The sequence below is a fragment of the Antechinus flavipes genome, chromosome 4 (genome assembly GCF_016432865.1).
Source record: "Antechinus flavipes isolate AdamAnt ecotype Samford, QLD, Australia chromosome 4, AdamAnt_v2, whole genome shotgun sequence".
In the NCBI taxonomy this organism is placed as follows: Eukaryota; Metazoa; Chordata; class Mammalia; order Dasyuromorphia; family Dasyuridae; genus Antechinus; species Antechinus flavipes.
The window spans coordinates 149,895,235-149,916,733 of record NC_067401.1 but is presented as its reverse complement, the minus strand read 5'-3'; the positions used below and the strand labels follow the sequence as shown (position 1 = coordinate 149,916,733).

Here is a 21,499-nt window from a genome sequence, read left to right as displayed (position 1 = left end):
TGAAGCCAGAGTTGAACTGAAGATGACTCTTCCTGACTCCAGGCCCAGTACTCTATCCATTATACCAGAGCTTCTTAACCTTTTTTCCATTTGTACCCCCTTTTCACTTAAATTATGAGACCCCATATGGGATCAAGACCCACAGTTTAAGAAGCTTTGCACTATGCCACCTAGCTGCTCTAATAAATGTTACCTGAATTGAATTAAGCTTTCCTTGATTATCACCTCACTGCCCCCAACTGCTAATCCAATTTCTCCCTCTTCAAATTATAGGATACTTTGTAAATTTAGAATGTAAACTCTTAGAGGTAAGGCATTGTTTCATTTTTATTTCACCAAATTCTCTTTGATTGTATTCACAACAGTGTCTTGCACCTAGTTGACTTGTTAAAATGTTTTGTAGACTTGGTTTGGGTTATATTGACCCCTTCCCCCACTGAACCCTGGGCTTGAATGCCCCCAGACCAAAAAAATTAATTAATTCTGAATTTAGATTAGCTCTTCCGAAAGAAAAGGAGTAGGCAGTTAGGGGAGAGGGGATTAGGAAAGAGAGGATAGGGACCAGAGAAAACATTTTTATTTTAACTAGCCCCGGGAAAGAATATTGGAAAAATCCTGAGAAGGATTAAATTTTGGTCCCAATCCACCTGGCCCAAAGGTTTAGAAAGGATTGAATGTCCTCGGGCTGCTCATTCTATACTCATCAGTTTCAGTTACTCCATGGGGCAAGGGACCAAGATTCCATCCTGTCCCTTAAACTTTCTGGGTGAACCAGAACAAATCTTGCACTGCCTAACCCACAGTGTTATTGGAAGAAAGGTGCATTATAAACTTAAAGTTCTATTTTTTTTTAATAAGAATGCAAATTATTATTACTAATTAAAAGGAAACTGAACTGTGATTGGGGAATGGGAGTGGAAGATCTGTAGATTACAAATTAGCAACCTGTTAAACACCAAACTAAACCACACCCCCAAGTATGCTGCAGGCATAGAAAGAAACCGAGAAAAGGAGAGAATCAGTTGCAATACTTTGCCATGGCTTAATTCAGGGGCCCTCAAACTATGGCCCTATGCAGCAGCTGAGGACGTTTATCCCCCTCACCCAGGGCTATGAAGTTTCTTTATTTAAAGGCCCACAGAGTTTTTGTTTTTACTATAGTCCAGCCCTCCAACAGTCTGAGGGACAGTGAACTGGCCCCCTATTTAAAAAGTTTAGGGACCCCTGGATGTACTGCTTTTCATCCAGGAGGAATAGGAAAGGAGTGAAGCAGCTGGTGATGGGGGAATAGGGAGTGGAAGCTACTGCATAACCTGTGAGGTGGAGAGTGATTCACTATCACAGAATCTCAGCAGACATGATTGAATAAGAATCTTCCTTTAACATGCATGAGAGGGAAAGGGGGAGGAAGAGAGAGAGAAGAGAACAGAGAATGAAAGGGGAAAAAAATTTCGATGTTGTCTATTTCTTATTTGTCCCTGCTCATATCTTCATCTGTTAGTCCCTTACACTCTAATATCCTTGTTGGATCACTCATAATATAGAAGTATCTTGAATTAGCAGTTGTGGAAATAGTAACACCTATTCCTCATAAACTAAGCTTATTTTTCTTTAAAAAAAATTAATGAAAATTTTTTCAAAACTTAATTGACTCATAGAACTAAGGCTCAAACCAAAGTGCCCAATCACCACACCCATGAATAGCCCAGAGCAAGAACCCCTCAAGCTTCAAGGAGTACGGCCCACTCACCTCAGAAAGTAAATCTGTCCTGCGTACCAGGGCAATCTACATATGAAAAGTAGGGAAGCCACTTTCTGCAGAATTAACTTGGTTTGCTGAATATCCTTTCTTACTGTTTTGATAACTCCTCTTCCTTTAATCTCTTATTATCTGGGCAAGGAGGGTCCTGTGATTTCAGTCCTTAGTTTGAACGGAAGACTATAAGGGCTGGGCCGAAGTAATATCTATGCAACTATGACCATCATTTCATCTTCAAGTAAGTCTCTTCATCTGTAAAATAGAGATAAATAAACCATACATTACCTACTTCACAGGGTTGTGAGAAAAGCCCTACTTAAATACTAGATATTTATTATTATTATGAGTTAACATTGACTGGAGGCTCATAATAAGTTAAATGGCCCTTCTCACCCCCTACCCTAGGGCCTAAGAGTAGTCAGTCCCTCCTCTGGGTCAGGCGAGTTAATAAGTATAATCAACAGAGTAAAATAATGATGAGTAAGAACGGAAGTAACGATAAATGTCTGCAAGAAACACGGCGGGTAGACACATTGACTTTTAGGGGATGATAAGGCTTTGGAAAGTAACTCATGTCAACCTGAGGCATCATGGCTTAGCTGATACTGGACTGGAGACAGGAAATCATGAGTTCAAATCCCGTCTAAGATACTAGCTGCGTGCAAGCCATTTAAGCGCTCTGTGCCTCAGTTTCCTTATTTGTAACTAACTCTGTAATAGTTTTACGCCACTGTTCTAACTAGTTGGAGAACCTTGGGTAAATTACTTAATCTGGTCGGAACCAGAGATTACAGCTGAGTCGAGTAAATGGAGCAGACCCGGTCATTTAGCTTTAAATCCCTGATCCCGATCCTTCCCAGCGGCCGGGGGCGGGGCGGGCGGCCGCAGATCCCTTTTTATTCCTTCCATCCCTCGCTTCCCAGGCGCCTCCTCCAGGAGCGGCGCGGGAGAGCCGAGGGGCGAGGCGGGGCCGGGGGCGCGCTCGGGGGCGGGGGAGGAGGGAGGACTCCGAGGGCCGGCCGGGGATGGTGTCGGGAGCGCGCCCCGTGCAGTGGGCTCGCCTGCCGCGGCTGCTCTACTGCCTGGCGGGACACACGCACCGACCGGCCGAGGGGCAGCAGCAATGCCGGCCGCCCGCGTGGACTACATCGCTCCCTGGTGGGCCGTCTGGCTGCATAGCTTCCCGCACTTGAACCTGCGCTTGCAGCCTGTGGATAGCACCTTCCACCCCCAGGACGCCAGTTACCAGGAGGTCAGTGAGCTGCCCCACACCCCATGTGCAATCCCGGGCGAGGTCTCCAGCCTAAGATTCCCCCTCCCGTCCGGCTGCCCCTAACTCCATCCCTTTCCCGTTCTGCAGCAAGCCTTTGCCTTTTTTCCCTCAGCACCCCTCTACTTCCCTTTCCTGGATACCGATTCTCCCCCATTTGCTCCTCTATTTCCTCTCCTCTCGGCTTTCTTCCTCACTCTTTCCCTTTCTTCCTCTCTTCTCCCTCCCCACCTCTCCTTCTGGGACTCCTTCTGAGATGGGAAACTGGAAATTCGCGACTGGAACATGGGGCGAAGGCGTTGAGAGGCAATCGTTTTAGAAACTGAGGTAGCCTCTCTATCCCAGGGTTTCTTTGCAATCAGTTTAGGAAGTTAGGGGGCCCCTAAAAGGTGGATAGAGAGGTGCCTGGAGGATATGAAGGACTCGCCTATTTCAGTGTGGTTTTAAACAGCTACTCCTGGGTAGGAATCAATAAGAATGGGAGGTCTTTTAGAGTTTATTTTCTTTCAGATTTTTGGCCTGCTTTTGGTTGTAAGAGATTAGACTAACTCTGCACTCCCGTTTACCCACTTTTCTTTCCCAACTTCCTTCTTGAAATTCCACCATCTCCTAATCTTTTTCACCTCTTGTGGTCTTGCCTCTCCTAATTTTCCTATACTTTCCCTTATTAACCTAGTCTTGTCTAACATTCCCACCCTCCTTCATGTCCTACGCCTTCCTCCCTCCTCCAATTATCTTTCCCACTTCCAGCTTTCTGAACAAGGAACTTGCTTTCCCTGACCCTTTTCCCAAATCCCCATTTGAATTGACTTGAATTGAAGACTCTCCTAATGAAGGATATTATAGTAATAAGACAAACAATTGTTATAGTGATAAACAAGCATGTGTTAAGTTCCTATTGTGTGCTATTCTATGTGCTTGGCACTGGGTGAGGGTCTAAAAGACAAATAATTAAAGACATTGCAGTGATAAGATTATCAAATCACAAGTATTTATTAAGCTCCTACTATGTGAGTACAAAGACAACAATGATACAGTCCTTCCTTGCATTTGAGGAACTTCTGTACTATTGGGGAAGTGACAGCTTAGTTTTGAAAGAGCAATGGCGATGGGAGACTTAGAAAAAGATTGTTTTTCCCCATGGGGAAGATGGAGCTTGAACTGAGTCTTGAAGGAAGAGATTCTAGGTAATGAACATGAGGAAGAGAGTTCATTCCAAGTTTGGGGGTCATAGAGTGCAGAATTGGAAGATGGAAGAGCATTTCCTGTTGGGAACAGCAAGGAAGCCAATTTGACTGAACCATAGAGTATAGAAGGGGAATAATGAATCTAGAAAGATAGATAAGGGGCCAAGTTTCAAAGGGATTTAAAAAGACAGAGGTAGGAATTTGCATTTTATACTAAAATCAATGGAGAGCCACTGAAGTTTATTGAGGATGAGGAGAGGAAAGAGTAACCTTGTGCTTAAAAGAAAATCTACCTTGGCTATTATGTGAAAGTGGGAAGAGATTAGAGGCAGAGAGACCAAGTAGGAGGCTATTGCTTTTAAGTCTGTGTATGGAGGAGAAATGATACTAAGTCTGGTGGACATATGGAGTTTCAGATATGATACTTGTCAAAAGAGAGCTATAAGTAATCAATTCCTAAACCTGGCAATGATCTTAAGCCTTTATGGCCATCCTACTGGAAATAGCACTGAGTAAAAGCTTCAGACTTCTTTCCCTTTCATTAATATAATTAGTCTCTTTCTCCTCTTCTCTCCCTCCTCTTTTATTTGAATCAGAAAGCATTAAAGCTGTATGGAGGCTAATAAAATTTAGGGTTCTAACCCCAACACTTATACCCAGTAAATAGCTGGTGTTACCCATCCCTCTTTCTACCTGTTTTCCTGTTAATTTCCTTTTTAATGAAATATTTTATTTTTCTCCTAATTACATATTGAAACAATTTTTTGACATTTTAACAAAAAATTTGAGTTTGAAATTTTATCCCTTTCTCCCCTCCCTGAGACTAAGCAATCCAATATAGTTTATACATGTGGAATCATGTAAAACATTTCCATGTTAGTCATTTTTTATAATAAGACATGAATCACACATCCCCCAACATTCCCTTCCTCTCCCCATACTTCCCCACCATCATCAACACCCTTTTTTCTCTAAAAGAGAGACTGGAGTTTTAAAATACTAATCCACAGCCTCATTTTGTCAAAGAATCTTGCAAAGAAAGTCAGTAATAACACTGTCCCTGCTCTCAGGAAGCTCACATTCTAATAGATACATAGAAGGCAATCCCAGATAAGAGGCACTGGCATTTGGGATGGGAAGTAAAGAAAGACCATCTGAATAAAAGGAGAATTTGAGCAGCTTTGAAAGAAAGCCAGAAAACTAGGAGGTGGAGGTGAGGGAGAACATTTCAGGAATGAGAGACAGCCTATTTAAAAAAGAGGAGGAGAGAACAAGTGTTATATGTGAGAAACATGTGGAGGGGAGTAAAGTGGGAAAAGATTGGAAAAAAGCCAGATTATTTAGGGCTTTAAAAGCCTAACAGGATTTTATATTTCATCCTAGAAGTATTAGGGAGTCATTGGACTTTTTTCAGTGGAGGGAGATGTCAGACCTAAAGTTTTTAAGATCAGTTTCGTCTTGTTTTTTTGTTTTTCAGAAGTACATTCATGCATTTCTAATATTTTGAGCATATCCTTTAACCTGTGTGGGTGATACAGACATTTTAAAAGTCTTTAATCTGTGAGAATACTCTAGTAGCTGGTGGAGAATAAGCCAAAGTGAGGAGAGACTTGAGGCAGAAAAACCAACCAAAAGATTATTACAGTAGTTGAGGTAGAGGTGATAAGGCCCTCCACTGAGGAGGTGGTTGTGTGACTGGAGAGAAGGGGGCACAGAACCCAGATGTGTTGGACAACAAGGCTTGGCAGAAGATTGGATATGGTACAGGGCTGTGAGCCTGTCTTACTGGATTGGGGGTGGGGGAGGGAGAGGGGGAACAACAGTCATAGGGAAGCTGGGAAGAAGAGAGGACTTGGGAGGGAACATGATGAATTCTTTTTGGATGTGTTGAGTTTGAGATGTCCAGTACACAGCTGGTGATGCAAGTTTGGGAGTCCCAGAGGGAGAGCAAAGGTAGATAAATAGCTCTGAGAATCATTTGCATGGAGATGATGATTGGACCCTTAGGAAGTGAGGAGATTCCCCAAGTGAAATAATCGAGAGGGTGGAGCCTCTCTAGGAACCTTGGGAGATATCCAGTTTGTGAATATAATCTAGGATCCAGCAAAGGAAATTGAGAGGGTTTGGTTTTTTTTTTTTTAAACCAGTTTTCACTAATTCAATATTTCTCCTGCTTCTTGGGACCAAGCTGAGCCTATGTTCCCTTAGCTAGAGCAATGTTATAGGGATGGGAGTGAAGCACCAGGATGGAGCTTTTGATTTAGCCCTAATCTGTTTAATCACTGCTCTTTGACCCCTCTAATATGCCAGGGACTTTAAGAATTGCTTCCTCTCTTTGGGACATTATGAGCTTCTGACACTGAGAGGTTACGGAAAGAGCACTCGATCTGCTTTAAAGACTGAACCAAGGTTAGATAGCTCCACTTCCTCCCTGATCCCCTCATACAGGGCTTTTCCCTTTCTGTTCCATAGTTGAGGGAATTGTGTGAACTCATGTATGGATGTATGCTAGCCTTCCACGCCCCTCTACCTTGGTTTAGTTTAGCCCTGTGAAAAGAGAGTTTGGTATCCTCTGGACCCCTGGGGGCAGGTGACTACTTGTCCTTTCCTCTTTGAGAGAGAAGAGAATAGCAAAGAAACTTTCTAATAACTGAAGCAGGTAGTAAAAACTAGTTTAGTTCCACCCATCAAACTCTCAACCTACTGTTTCCAGAACCAGTTCCCCAAAATATCTCTTCCTTCTCTTCCCCTCCCCCACTTGAGTCTGTATTCAGTCTGTATTCTTCCACAAGAGTATAATCCGGGTGCCTTATCTCAACACAGGTTCCCTCAGTTCTTGGAGGCTATGTCAACAGAATATGAGCTCCATCAGGTATTCAGGGGGAAAGGAATTCATTACCAAGAGATTGATTATTATGCCACAGTTTCATGAAAACCAGTATATGCAAATTGTAACCCCTTTCTGTCAGGGTAGGGATTTCACACTGATGAAATCAGAGATCCTTGAATTATTTGCCCAGGAACCTCCATCTGAGGATAGCTCCAGGGAATCTTCTGCTCTGTGTTTATGGAAGAAAAAAGGCAGCTCTGGTGATCAAATGTGATTTCCCAGGCGAAGAGAAACTCTACTTGGCAGGCTTTTCTGGGTATTCCCAAGGGAGGGTCCAACAGCTGGACTTGGTCAAGTAGCACTTAGCTATTTGTTTTGAGTTTAGGAAAATGAGTGATAGAAGAGGGGCAGCTGGAAATCGGCCTCTACTTGCCTCTACCCAATTCACTAGCACCAAAAGACAGCCTTTGTCTGGCCAGCACCTGTTACTGGTCAGACTGAACCCACCCTTTCCCCTTTAGACAGTTGTTCACCTTTAATTGCAGATCCAGGACTCTGATAACTTAAGACTTTTCACAAAGTAAGGCAGAGTCTCATAGCCAGGCCCCCTTACCTTTCCCTCTCTGTTTTCCCATGTTCCTTCATTGAATTGAATTTCCTCATACACTTTTGTGCTTGGTGATTGTATCATTCTAATTTGAATCCACTACTGGTTTAGTCTCATCGTTCTTCAGCTTTTGGCTGGCCTTCCTCCTATGTTTTGTAACAGACATACACAGAAGTTGTAAAAGTCTTAACATAGCAGGAGAGCAATCTCTGGCTACCAGTGCCAGTGTGAAGTTTGGAATAACCTGCTCTCTTTAGCCCAAAACCTTCTGGGGATCATGTGACCTGTGGTAGTAAATTAGGAGAAAAAGCAGCTAGATGGTACAGTGGAGAAAATACCTGATCTGGAGTCAGGAAAAACCTCAGACACTTTCTGGATGTGATATTAGGTAAGTCACTTAACCCTGTTTGCCTCAGTTTCCCTCTCTATAAAATGAGCTGCAAAAGGAAATGGTAAGCCACCATAGTATATGCCATTAAAACCCCAAATGGGGGTCACAAAGGAGCAAACAAGACTGAAATAACAGAACAAGAGAAAAGTGGGGTAGTTTTGTGGTGTTTGTATCTTAGCTTGTAAATAATTGATTGTTGGCAAATCCCCCTACTGGTCATTGTAGAATGATTTGGTCCAATTTGTCAAGACAGGACATGGGATCATAGGTCCAGGAGTGGGAGACCTTGGAGGCCATCTAGTTGAATCTCTTTTTTGGAAACTGAAACTCCAGCAGGGAATGCAGATCATGAGTAGCAGAGGCAACATTTGAACTGAGCATGTTTTATGGCTTCAGAATTTGTCCTCTTTACACTATGAAAATCTGATTTCCTCTTTCCTCAGGGGGTCTTCAAGTGGGATACCTATCAGGGAATGAATAATAGAAGCAGAGAGGCAGCTATATACTGTAATATAGGGCATAGGACAAAAAAATAGAAGAAGACCCAAGTTCAAATCCTGTTTCAGACACTTAGTAGCTGTGTGAGACCTTGGACAAGTCACTTAAGTTCACTCAGCCTCAGTATCCTCATCTGTAAAATGGAGGCAATCATAACACTTCCTAGGTTTGTTGTGAGTCTCAAATGAAGTAATATTTGCAAATCATTTTGTAAACCTTGAAGCTCTCTATGCAGAGAATATTCAGATTGAATATAGACTGAGCTGGGGTGGAGGTGGGATAGAAGAGAAAAGGAAGAGATATTTGGGGAACTGGTTCTTGAAATAGTAGCTTGAGAGTTTGATGAGTGGACCTAAATTGCATCTTTCTGAAGTTTTAAGCTATTGAAATATTAGTGAAGGGGAGAAGAAAGAGATGAGGTCAAATCTGTACTTAGAGAAACAACCTTGAGAGTTATATGAAGCTCCTGAATCCTAAAACTTCACTAAGACTTTTGGGATACCTTGTATAAATGCTAGCTGTTATTACTGTAATAAAACAGCTGGGTGGTGTAGTGAGTAGAAACTGCTTAGAATCAGGAAGACTTGAGTTCAGTTTCAGCCTCAGACATTTATTAGTTCTCTCACCCTGAGTTACTTGACTTTATTTGCCTCAATTTCCTCATCTGTCAAATTTTTGAACTGGAGAAGGAAATGGCAAATCACTCTAGCATCTTTGCTAAGAAAACCCCAAATAGAGTGGCAAAGAGTAGACCTGACTAAACAACAAATTGTCATTATTGTCATTAAGCAGTTGTTTGAGATAAGAGACTGAGCCCCATAAGAGCTCTGTAGATCAAGAGCTCTAAGGAGCTTTAGAATCTATAATTGAGAAGCTACTGGTACAATGAATAGAGTCCTGGTTTCAGGAGGACCTGAGTTCAAATCCAGCTTCAGACACTAGTCTTCAGACACTAAATCCTAGACAAGCCACTTAATCTCCATTGCCTCCACAAAATAAAAAGAAACTAATTGAAAAGATAGGAAAAAAAAAAACCCAAACTTGATTTCATAATATATGTATTCTTTAACTTGGGTGGGAAAGGGAGAGACAGCTTTCTGTGTAGAAAAGAGATATGTTTGTTCCTCTTGGCCACCAAGACAAAACTAGGAGCAAGGTCAGGGGAATTAAATCTGCTTTAAAGAAGCAGATTTCAGCTGGACAAACATCCCATCATAGTAGTATAGGAGATGGTAGTCCCCATCACTTAAAAGCTTCAGGATCAGGTCATTCAAGCAAATGTCCCAGAAGAATATCCTGACTTATTTAGGCATGGGTTGGATTAGATGGCTTCTGAGGCCTAAATTCCAGAATCCTGATTCCTTCTACCCACACAGATTTAATACCTGTTCACATTCTAGTACTTGGGTTCTTAGTCTGGTTTCCAAGGAACTTTATTTTATTTTATTATTTTTCTAGTGTCAGTCCTTTTTTTTAAATAATATTTTATTTTTTCAAATACATGTAAAGGTAGTTTTCAACATTCCTTTTTGTAAGACTTTGTGTTCTAAATTTTTCTCTCTTTTTCTCTTACCATCCCCCTCCCCAAGAGAGCAAGCAGTCTAATGTAGGTTAAATTTGTGCAATCCTTTTAAACATAGTTCCATATTTGCCATGTTGTACAAGAAAAATCAGACCAAAAGGGGGAAAAATGAGAAAACAAATAAAAAGATGAAAATACTATACTATGATCCACATTCAGTCTCCATAATTTTCTCTCTGGAAGCAATTGGCATTTTCCATTGGAAATGCCTTGAATCATCAAATTGCTGAGAAGAGTCAAGTCACTTTGTTCAATTCTTTCCTGGTTCTGTTCGTTTCACTCTGCATCAATTCATGTAAGTCTTTCCAGACTTTTCTAAAATCAGCCTGTTCATCATTTGTTATACAACAACAATATTTCATTAACCTTCATTTACCATAATTTATTCCGCCATTCCCTAACTCACAGGCATCCATTTAATTTCTAGTTCCCAGGAAACTGTAAAAAATATATTTTGGTAACTCTTATTTCAATATAATTGAAATTTTACTTTGTAATCTCATGCGTTTTACTTTATATACTTAAAAGCATTGTTCTGAAAAGGGGTTCATGTTATTCAGTCATTTTTCAGTTATGTCCAGCTCTGCATGACCCCATTTGGAGTTTTTTTTGGCAGAAATGCTAGAGCAGTTTGCTATTTCCTTCTCCAGTTCATTTTATAGACAAGGAAATTGAGGCAAAGAGTTAAATGGCTTATTCAGGATCATACAGTAAGTATCTGACATCACATTTGAACTTCCTGATTCCAGACTATCCACTATGTCACCATAGGGGTATAGTCTTCTACAATTCTGTCAAAGAAGGACATGACACAAAGCAGATTGAGAACTCTTGCTCTGATAGATTATCTTCATGAGTTGTGATAGCCCCTGGATTTATTACCTGATAGCTTCTGGTGATGAGCCTCTATAATTTTAGGCCAAAAAAAAAAAAAAAATCCAGAGATTAACTTAGGAACACTTACAAATTAACTTCTGTCTATGCAGATAACTACAATACAAGCTGTTTCTCCTTGATAATTTATAAACACAAAATAAAGATGCCAGAATGGAAGAGGAAAAAAACTCCCACTTTTAGAACTGGAAGGGACCTTAAGGGTCATCAAATCCAACCCTATTCCCAATTTTATAGATGAGGAAATTGAATCATGGAGTGATTGATTTGCTTTTTTGTTTGTTTGTTTTTTTTCCAAGCAACATACTCAGGGTCACACAGTAAGTGTCTAAGGCAGGATTAGTGCTCAGGTATTTTTTATTCCCAGTACAATGCCCTAATTACTTTTCATTTATTGAAGTCCCACATATTTGAGGCCACTGTGATGGAATACAAAGAAATTTGACCCTTCAAAGAGTGAAAAGTGTATTAACTCACATTATATAAAATTTTAAAGTTTACAAAGCTCTTTTCTTATCACTACCTTGTGGGATAGTAGGTCAGATATTATCATATGTAGTTTATAAATAAGAAAACTGAGGTATAGAGAGATGTAACTTAAATGTAGTCACAGAACTTTGATTCAGGTCCAGGTGTTCTGAATTCAAATTTAGCATTTTAGAACAACAACTATATATTTCTTGTCGCTTACACATTAATTTAATGCAAACTAGAATATTTTGTTGCTGCCCATTTCTTCTAATTGTATCTGATTTTTTTATGACCTCATTTGGGGTTTTCTTGGCAAAGAACCTGGCAAAAAAGCCATTAGAGTGGTTTGCTATTTCCTTCTCCTGTTCCTTTTACAGATGAGGAAACTGAGGCAAATGGGATGAAGGGGCTTGCCCAGGGTCACACAGCTAGTCAGTTCCAAGACCAGATTTGAAGTCTTTCTGATTTCAAGCCCATTGCTCTATCCACTGTGATACGTAGTGCCTAAAATAGAGTATGAATGTATATAAAAGGGCTTCAGAGGAGGAAGGATGGTGAAAACTGTAGAAATAGCATATTCTCCTTCAGAAGCTAAAGGCTAGCCTCCTGATTTTTATTTCACAGACCACCTATTTCTTTAGGACATAGCAGAGAAACTTTTATCCCCCATGTTTACTGATTGACATAATTCAGAAGCAGAAATCTGAACCAAGTGCCCCCATTCTCAAAATCCAAGAAGGGGTGAGAGGAGTTAAAATTGAGACTCAGGCTGAAGGTTTGAACTTAAAAGGATCATATAGTTCAGCCCTCTGGTTTTAGAGGCCACAGTCAAAACAGTGATGAGTGTTTGAGAATCAGCATTGAAACCAGTCCCTCTGCTTGCAGATCACCACTTTGCCTTGTACCATGCTGCCCGATTGCCTTCAGGGAGACCTTGGGCCCCATGCCCAGCATAGCTGAGCTCAGAAAGTGCCTGGAGTCATGATGAGGAAATGGCATTCATCCCCAGCATGAAGTCAGAATCACTAGACTGTCACACTGAGCTCTCCCTGGACCCAAGAAAGCAAGTCACCCTCCAAAGGGACAGAGGACAGGGACAGTTCCCTTCCCCTGAATGATCCCTGCCTTTCTTACAGGCTCATTTCCACTCAACAGCTTCATTCCTATATTAGGATCTCTCCTCTGTAGACCTTCCCAAGAAGGACTTTGGTTATCCATCCCTCAGTCTGCAGGCGAAGTTCCTAGAAGAGGGACTGTCTTAGGTCCAGCTATCATGTATCTTGTAAAGAAAAGGAGTCCCGGCTAGTTAGTTCTATGATCTGAATGGTACCTGAGGCACAGCTCATCCTCAGGCAGTATTTCTCTGATGTTCACCTGCTCTGAAGTACCCCTATTGGAGGGAAATATTGGAAAACTTGACTTTTTTTGTTAAAAAATGAAAAAAGTAAAACCAAACAAACCAAACTTTTCCTAAAATTGATGAGTAAGGGAACGGAGGCTGTATTTGTGGGTATGGGTTTTAGGAATTTGGTTCATGGTGTTGGATATGTGGGTGAAGGCAATGCAATATAGTCGATAGAGCATCAGATTTGGAACTAAGGCTTCAATTGGCATAATGCAGGGAGTCTTAAATTTTTTCTACTCAAGACCTCTTCACCCAGGAAGTTTTTACATGGTAGCAGCTAAATAGCTCAATGGATAAAGCCCTGCCTCTGAACTCAGGAGGACCTGAGTTCAAGTCTAGCCTCAGATATAATACTTACTAGCTGTGTGACCCTAAACAAGTCACTTAATCCCAATTGCCTCGTGGGGGAAAATGTTAAATTGATCCCTAGTATATAAAATAGGTATACAAACCAAACATTTACTGATAATAAATCACAATTTCACCACCCTTGCATTCAGTTATAGGATTCTTTGTGAGGTTGCAAATCATAGTTTAAGAAGTTATAGTATAATGGATAGAGTATTAGACTTGGAACCAGGAAGTTGAGTTCAAATCTTGCCACAGATATTGCCTAGCTATATGACTCTTGGAAAGTCACTTAGGTTCTCTCAGCCTCAGTCTCCTCATCTGTAAAATGGGGTTTAATAACAATAGAACAGGGTCACTAGATGGTGCAGTGAATAGAGCATTTACCCCAGAGTCCTGAATCCAAATCCAGCCTCGGATACCTAATAGCTGTGTGACCCTCAACAAATCATTTAACCCTAATGCCTCCAAAAACAACAACAAAATAGCAAAGACTCTTACTTTTTTGAGAATCAAGTGAAATAAAATATATAAAGTGCTTTGAAAATTTCAAAGAGCTACATAAATACTGGTTATTATTAGTGAGGGTTCATGGGAGAAGATGAGTATTACAGATCTATGGTTTGAGTGGGTATGTATCAGAAAGGTAGGGAGACTAATAGGGGATGTTCAGGGAATCAAGAGCCTTAGATTCTTAACCAATCACCACCTTTACTTAATAACGAGTTATCTGACCTTAAGCAATCACTTTATATCTTTAAGTGTCAAGTTTTTTTGAGTAGTCTGAGTTAGCTGATTTATTTTACCTCCTCTGATTCTGTGATTCTTTACCTCTAGGGCACTGTCATCCTATCCTGAGGAGGGGGAAATAGTTAAATAGCTTTTTGCTAGCCAGGGTATAGCAGCAGTGGAAAAGAGGTCTTGGCTTCCATTTAGAGTTTGTGGTCTCCTTCTGCACCCTTTAAAATATTCACACACACACAATCATCCTTTCCCCTCTTCTCCCTCCTCCCCACTCCCCCAGATATCCACTTAGAGGACCTGCTACATTAATTACAAACACAAAAAAATCTGAGGAACAGATGACACAGGGACTTATCGGAAAATGGTTTCTCAGGTTAGACGCTCCATTCTCATCCAGAATCTTCCCCTCCTTTGCCAGTGTCTTTCCCCTTCTTATCTTGCTACATGTTCTCCCCAACGAGGAAGGACTTTGAGGTGAAAAAATCCTACTAAAGGGTTGCACGGGGTGTGGATTGCATTTTCACTAACCTATCTGTAGGCAGTTTCTATGTTAGATGGACTTGGAAGTGTGTGACATTAGAGTGTCCCATTGACTGTTTATGTTAGAGGAACAAGAAAGGAGAAATTGAAATAGTCCCGAAATCCCTCCCATCTCTATGAAATATAATTCAGTCCTCTGCCTCCCCAGAAGAACAGGAGGACTCTCAGTGCTGAGGTGGCAGATTGCTCTTACCACTTTAAAAAAATCCCTTTTCTTTCCCTCCCCAGCCCTGCTGGCTCTCCCGATGACCACTTCTGTGGTTTCCCAAAGACTAGTGTTCAAAACCCCTTTTCCTCTAGCCAGCCCAGCCGAATCGGTTCCCCTTGCCAGACTGATTTTCCCCTTGGTGTGCTAAGGAAGTTGGGTCAAAAGGCTAAATAAAGTATCTTCCAACTCGGAAAAATCCAAGATTCTAGAGCCCTATGAGGGGAGATGTGTCTAAAAGGGTCTGCCGCTTTGTGAAGAATCAGAAGAGGGGGACAGAGGAGCCCTGACTCTATTACAAAGGGGAACTTAGTGAAAAAGGCTTCATTTTGCTGGCCCAAGGAGGGATACCTGGTAGCAGAGAATCAGAAGAGAAACATAGTATCCGCGCTCCTAAGAGAGACATTGAATGTGGAGGAAACATTTGATTTTTTTTTTCTTCCCTGAAGCAAATGGAACTGGGGTTGGATATGGAACACGGCCAGTTGTAGCCTATAATGTCTGACCTCAAGCCAGAAGAGATCTACTGACAGACAGTGATGGCTCTGACAAGCCAGCTGACTGTCCCTGGAATGTTCTGCTCCCCCAGCGCCTGCTTTTAGCTTCCCTGGCTTCCTTCAAGGCTCCACTCAAATCCCTCCTTCAGCAGGGGGCCTTTCCCAGCCTCCCTAGCTGCTGATGTCATGTCTTTACTTCCTAGATCCCCTTCTAGCTATGAGAGAGACAGAGGTATACAAACAATAGGGGGAGGGAAGGAGAGAGGGGGAAGAGATATGACAGAGATGGGGAGAGAGATGAGAGAGATACAGAGACATGATAGAGGGGGAGATGAGAGAGAGACATGACAAAGAGAGGGGCAGATATAACAGGGGAAAGATGAAAGAGACAGACATAACAGAGAGATGAGAGAGATAGAGACATAACGGCGTGAGAGACAGACTACATGACAGATGAGGGACAGAAACATGAGAGAGATACACAGAGGGGAGAAACAGAAAGACATGACAGATGAGAAAAACATGGGGAGAGACATCGAGAGGGAGAGAGAGAGAGAAGTGAGAAACAGACACAGAGAGAGTAATGATGGGAAGGGGCAGATAGAGAGAGGGAGACTGATACGGGGAGAAAGAGAGGGCAAAAGATGGGAGAAGGGAAGGGAGGAAAGGATATGTAGCTATACCTGTATCTTGTATGTACCTCTTGATTTATAGGGCAGATAGATAGGGCAATGAATGGATAGAGACTAGCTTGGAGTTAGGAAGACTAATTTTTGTGAGTTTATATCCAGTGTCAGACACATACTAGTTATGTGACCCTGAGCAAGGCACTTAACTGTTAACCTCAGTTTCCTCATTGTTAAGTGAGCTGGAGAAGTACTCCAGTATTTTTGCCAAGAAAATGCCTTCAAAATGGGGTCATGAAGAGTTGGACAGAACAGAAATGACTGAGCAACAAAAATCATTTACGTGTCTTCTCCATTAAAACATGTCATCCCTGGGGGCAAGAAGTATGGGGATTCTTTTTTGTCTTTCTTTGTATCCCCTGTACTTAGTACAGTACCTGGCATATAATGTTTAATAAATGTTGTTGACTGACTAGGGCCTAGAACTTATCAATCACTGGAATTTTAATGGTATGTATTTGTTTCATCTCATCTACACTTTGATGGCTGCAAGGATATCAGTCTTCTGCATTTGTTTCTCCTTCCCCTCCCTCCTATACCTAATTTTCTACTTTGGGAAATATCATATCCATGTTGCAGTTGGAGCTGGGGGACTACCTTTTCTATGTACCAGTCACATATTTTGCCTCCTAGACACTTATTAATGGCACTTCAACCTTCCCCTCTCCCCTGCACCATTTCCCTAACTCTTTCTTGTCCTCTTCTGTTTCTCTAGCACTATTCATCCAGGAGATTCTGAAGGGATATCCCAGCATTCTCTCTTTTTCATCCTACCAGAGAGTGATTTCCCATATTACACCTTAGTCAGTTCAGGCCAAGCGAGGGTATGCACTATTCTGCTAGATATTGCCTAAAAGTTACAGCAACCTCTGTGTTGGGAATGAGGAGGCAAGACCATTTCGAAATGTAATTTTTCCCCCACATCCAAACTCATGGATCTCCTGATTTAGAAGAAAGGATAGAATAGAGAGATTCTACGATTTCCTTTATTGTTGAGGATGCCTTGAGGGGAGAGAGGAAGAAGGAGTTTCTGATGGGATCATACTGACCTTTTGAGCTTTTCAGAGAAGTCATTTAGAGTGGAGAGAAGCTGACTGATATTTCTGTTATTTGTATTACTGTTTTGTCTTTATCCATCAGTATGTTCATCTCCCTTCCCTCATTAAACTGAGGGGTCACTGAAAATAATGAGAGTATCTACTATTCAGATATTCTCTGTCTAGATACTTTCTATCTGTTCCCAATAGTCAAAATATTCCCTGGATAGAAATGCAATCTATGCTATTGGCTTTTTGATTAGCATTAGAAAGGAACACCTTTCTCCCCATGTACAATCTTTCCTGAAGCTGAATGAGCTCAGGCCCAGAATGGAAGGCTGCAGGTGTTGTTGGACCAAGGAGTGTTGCTGGGCATATGGTAAGCCCCAGGTCCAAGTGGACAATTGGAGACTAGCCCAATTCCAGCTGGCAGGTACTTAGATTTGATGCCAGATGCTGTCCATCTGGTATTGTTAGAGTTTGGAGGTAGCTGGGGGCAGTAGCAAGAAGGAGGACTTACTCAGGGGCCCTCCTCATAGTAACAACACTCTAGATTAAGTATTTGAGTTTTGAGCAGGCCAGAGGAAATGACCTGTTGCTGAGGTAACCAGATTATGCCTCCTGCCCAAAAGGACAAGAATTCATTTAATTGTTGATATATTCTGCTGTTCCTTGTTAGTGACTTGGTGACATGGCTTATAGGTTGCTGTGTTCCATGTACTGTAAGAAATTGAGATAGGGATGATGAAGAGCAAAGTGAGCAGAACTAAGAGAACATTGTATATAATAACAGTATTATTTTAAAAACAACTTTGAGAAACTAGATCATTTTGATTATAATAAATACACAAATTAAAAGTAAAGGACATGTGAAAACAGATACTAGGTCTAGAGAAGGAACTGATAGACAGATGTATAGAATAATTGTTTATATATATAAATACATATGTGTATGTAGATGTCTGTACACAAACACACACCTATTATATGTTTCTAACCATTTCTAGGGTGGGGAAGTAGAGGGAAGAAAAAGAAATTCACATGATAATTTTGTTGTATATTTGGAGAGAATCACAAGTTATACATAGTAAACGTGCAGTTTCATGTGCAATCATCTATTATACTGTTGTGGAAATGCTTGTTTTGTTCCATGAGTTAAAAATACAATAAATTTTTTTAAGTCAAAAGTATAATAATAGAAATAAGGACACTATGATTTGACTTTAAGTAAATCAGTAGGGACGGGAGGTGGGAGCACAGGAGGATGGTGAGCCAAAGTGGTGAAACTCACTTGAGTTCTCTCAAATTCCTTTCCAAACAACTTTAAAATAATGCTTCAAAATGAATTCTGAAATGGCAGAATCCACACAAGACAAGGTGAAACAATTTTCCAACCCAAGACAACTTAGATCTATCTCATTGGGGTAAAAGTGGCGTACAAGCAAAGCCCCAGCAAGCCAGCAGCAGGCTTTGGTAGATGACTGAATTGGTTTCTGAAGCTCTCAGCCCATAGAAAATGTGTAGGTCAGACAACTGACTAAAAGGGAATTACAGGGGATTTCTTACTGCCACTGGGAGCAGGACTTTATTACATTACTTATATGTGGTTTTCAGTTGCAGGCCCAGGGCAAGGAAGAGTACTAGGAGGACCCTGGTTACATTCCAGGATTTAAAAAAAAAAAAAAAAAAAAAAAGAGTGGTTGTGGTCACAGACCAGAGCACAGGCCAGATGAGCAATGGCCACACCTCTCCTTAGATCTAAAAACTTACAGATTCTACAGCAAAAAAGCTGAATCTTGGAACACTATCCCTCTGCCTCAGTTGAACCCAACTTTAACATATAGTTAAAGGCCAAGAAATAAGCTGAAAAACAAGCCAACAATAGCAACAAAGAACCTGTCCCATCAGGTTACTATCATGTCAGAGAATGTCAAAACAAATGCTGAAAAAAACTGTCAAAACAACTATATCCAAGTCCTCAAAGAAAATGTGAATTAATCTCAGGCCAAAAAAGAGTTCTTGGAAGAGCTCAAAAAGGATTTTAAACATCAAATAGGCATAGTAGAAAAAAAAAATGGGGAAAGAAATGAAATGCAAGAAAATTACCAAAAAGAGTCAACAGCATGGTAAAAGAGGAGATAAATACACAAACACAATCACAGGCACAAATACTAAAGAATATAATACCTAAAAAAAATTGGCCAAATGGTAAAAGATGTGCAAAACTTCCCAGAAGAGTACTCCTTAAAAAACAGAATTGGCCAAATGGAGAAAAGAGGTACAAAAGCTTATTGAAGAAAATAATTCCTTAAAAATTAAAACTGGGCAAGGAGAAACTAATGACTCTGTGGACTGATGCAAAGTGAAGTGAGCAGAACCAGGAGTACAATGCACACAGTAACCCACAATATAGTACAATGATTCATTGTGAATGACTTTGCTATTCTCATCCACATAGTGGTCTGAGATAATTCCAAAGGACTAGTGATGAAAAATGCTATCCATCCCCTAAGAAAGAAGTGATGGAGTCTGAATACAGATTGAAGCATACATACTTTTTTGAACTCTTTTTCTGTGGTTGATTTTTCTTTTGTCTATGTTTTCTTTCACAATTATGACTAATATGGAAATATATTTTGCATATATAATATATTAAATTGTTTGCTTTGTCAGTGAGGAATTTTGGGGGGAAGAAGAGAATTTGGACCTCAAAAAAAGTTTTAATGAATATTAACAATTGTTTTTACATGTAATTGGACAAAAATAAAATATTGAAGTTGTTAAAAAGTTAAAAAAAAAAAAATTAAAGCAAATAAATTCCTTTCTCTGGGCCTCTGTTTCCTTTTCTATAAAATGAAGTTTGACTAAATGGTTTCTGCATTCCTAGTGCCCACCATAGTGTCAGGTATGTAGCATTTACTCACTAAATGCTTATTGAATTACATACTGTGATATTTGAATAATATCAGACTGGACCATGAGTCTCATGGGATCTCAAGGACTGCCTTCTGCTCTGTGAGTCAGCCCACAGCCTAAGAGTTTTAGGTATTAGGACTTTTAACAAGAATGTGTGCTTGATCTTTGACTGTGAGAGAGAAGTTATCCTATCCTCCTCTTACCCAGTGATCACCCAGTCAAGGACCAGCTCATCTCCTTCCAGGAGACCATCTGTGACTATTCAAGCTCACAGTGATTTTTCCATTTTCTAAACTCTTTTATCATATACTGTCTGTATCACACATACAGTGACTTAGTAGAGTGGCTTAAATGTTTCCTGTCTGTATCTGTCTGCCTCAGCTAAATATCATAAATTCCTAAGAAATGGAGATCATCATATCTGGTGGGGGTTATGGTTTTGTTTTTTTTATATCTACCTCAATGCCTTGCACAATGCTCAGCATACAATAGGAATCAATAAATGCTTGTTGAATACTTATTAATAGTTTGGGTTCCTTCTTTCTTCCCTCACCTCTTTCAAGGACAAAAAGGCCCCCTTGTTTCCTGGATCACAGCACAGGGTACAATACCAAGCACATAGTAACTCTTAATAAAAACTTGTTCCCTGAGATTTCAGAGAAGCCTGGAGAGACTTAGATGAATTGATGCTAAGGGAAATAAGCAGAACTAGGAGATCATTATACACAGCAAGATTATATGATGATCACTTCTGATGGATGTGACTTTTCAACAATGAGATGATTCAAACTAGTTCCAGTTGTTCAGTGTTGAAGAGAGCCATCCAGACCTAGAGAAAGGACTGTGGGTGCTGAGTATGGACCACAATAGCATTCTCACTCTCTCTGTTGTTATTTGCTTGCATTTTGTTATCTTTCTCAGTGTTTTTTTCTCCTTCTTGATCCGATTTTTCTTGTGCAACAAGATAGCTGTATAACTGTATATATATATATTGTATTTAACAAATATTGTAACCTATTTAACATATATTGGACTACCTGCCATCTAGGGAAGGGGGTGGGGGAAGGAGGGGAAAAGTTGGAACAGAAGGTTTTGCAAGGGTCAATGTTGAAAAATTACCCATGCATATGTTTTGAAAATAAATACTTTTTTTCTTCCTGCTTGTATTGTGGCAATTCATCTCGCGCCCTAGTGGAGAGAGCTCTAGGTTGGAAGTCAGAAGAAAAGTTTGAGTTCTGACTTTGACATTGGCCACATATACATCTTCTAAGTGCCTAGTTATTTGCAGTTTGACTACCCCATTAGAATGTCAGCTCCTTGAATGTGTCAACAAACTGTCTTTCATAAAAAGACCCACACTTTCCTTATCACCTACAGAGTCTTCCCTTAAGCCATCTTTCATTTTGTTCATTCTTTTAAAATTTAATATGCAAGTGTTTTTTTATCTGTATGAATTTTATTTTGTTTTTATTAAAGCTTTTAGTTTTCAAAATATATACATAGATAATTTTCAACATTCACCCTTACAGAATGTTGTGTTCTAAATTTTTTCTTTCCTTTCTTCCCACCCCTTCCCTAGATGGAAGTAATCCAATACATGTTAAACATGTGCAGTTCTTCTATATATTTCCA

At 40.4% G+C, this 21,499-nt stretch overlaps 1 protein-coding gene across 1 annotated transcript in view; it reads left to right on the top strand.

The window, feature by feature from the left end:
• The first annotated feature begins 2,785 nt into the window (after positions 1-2,785).
• Positions 2,786-21,499, top strand: part of TTYH2 (tweety family member 2) — an 81,893-nt gene continuing 63,179 nt past the window's right edge. Inside the window, exon 1 of the mRNA XM_051996638.1 lies at positions 2,786-3,011. Within this exon, the coding sequence (XP_051852598.1) occupies positions 2,883-3,011 (129 nt within the window). The 5' untranslated portion in view covers positions 2,786-2,882. The remainder of the gene's footprint in view (positions 3,012-21,499) is intronic.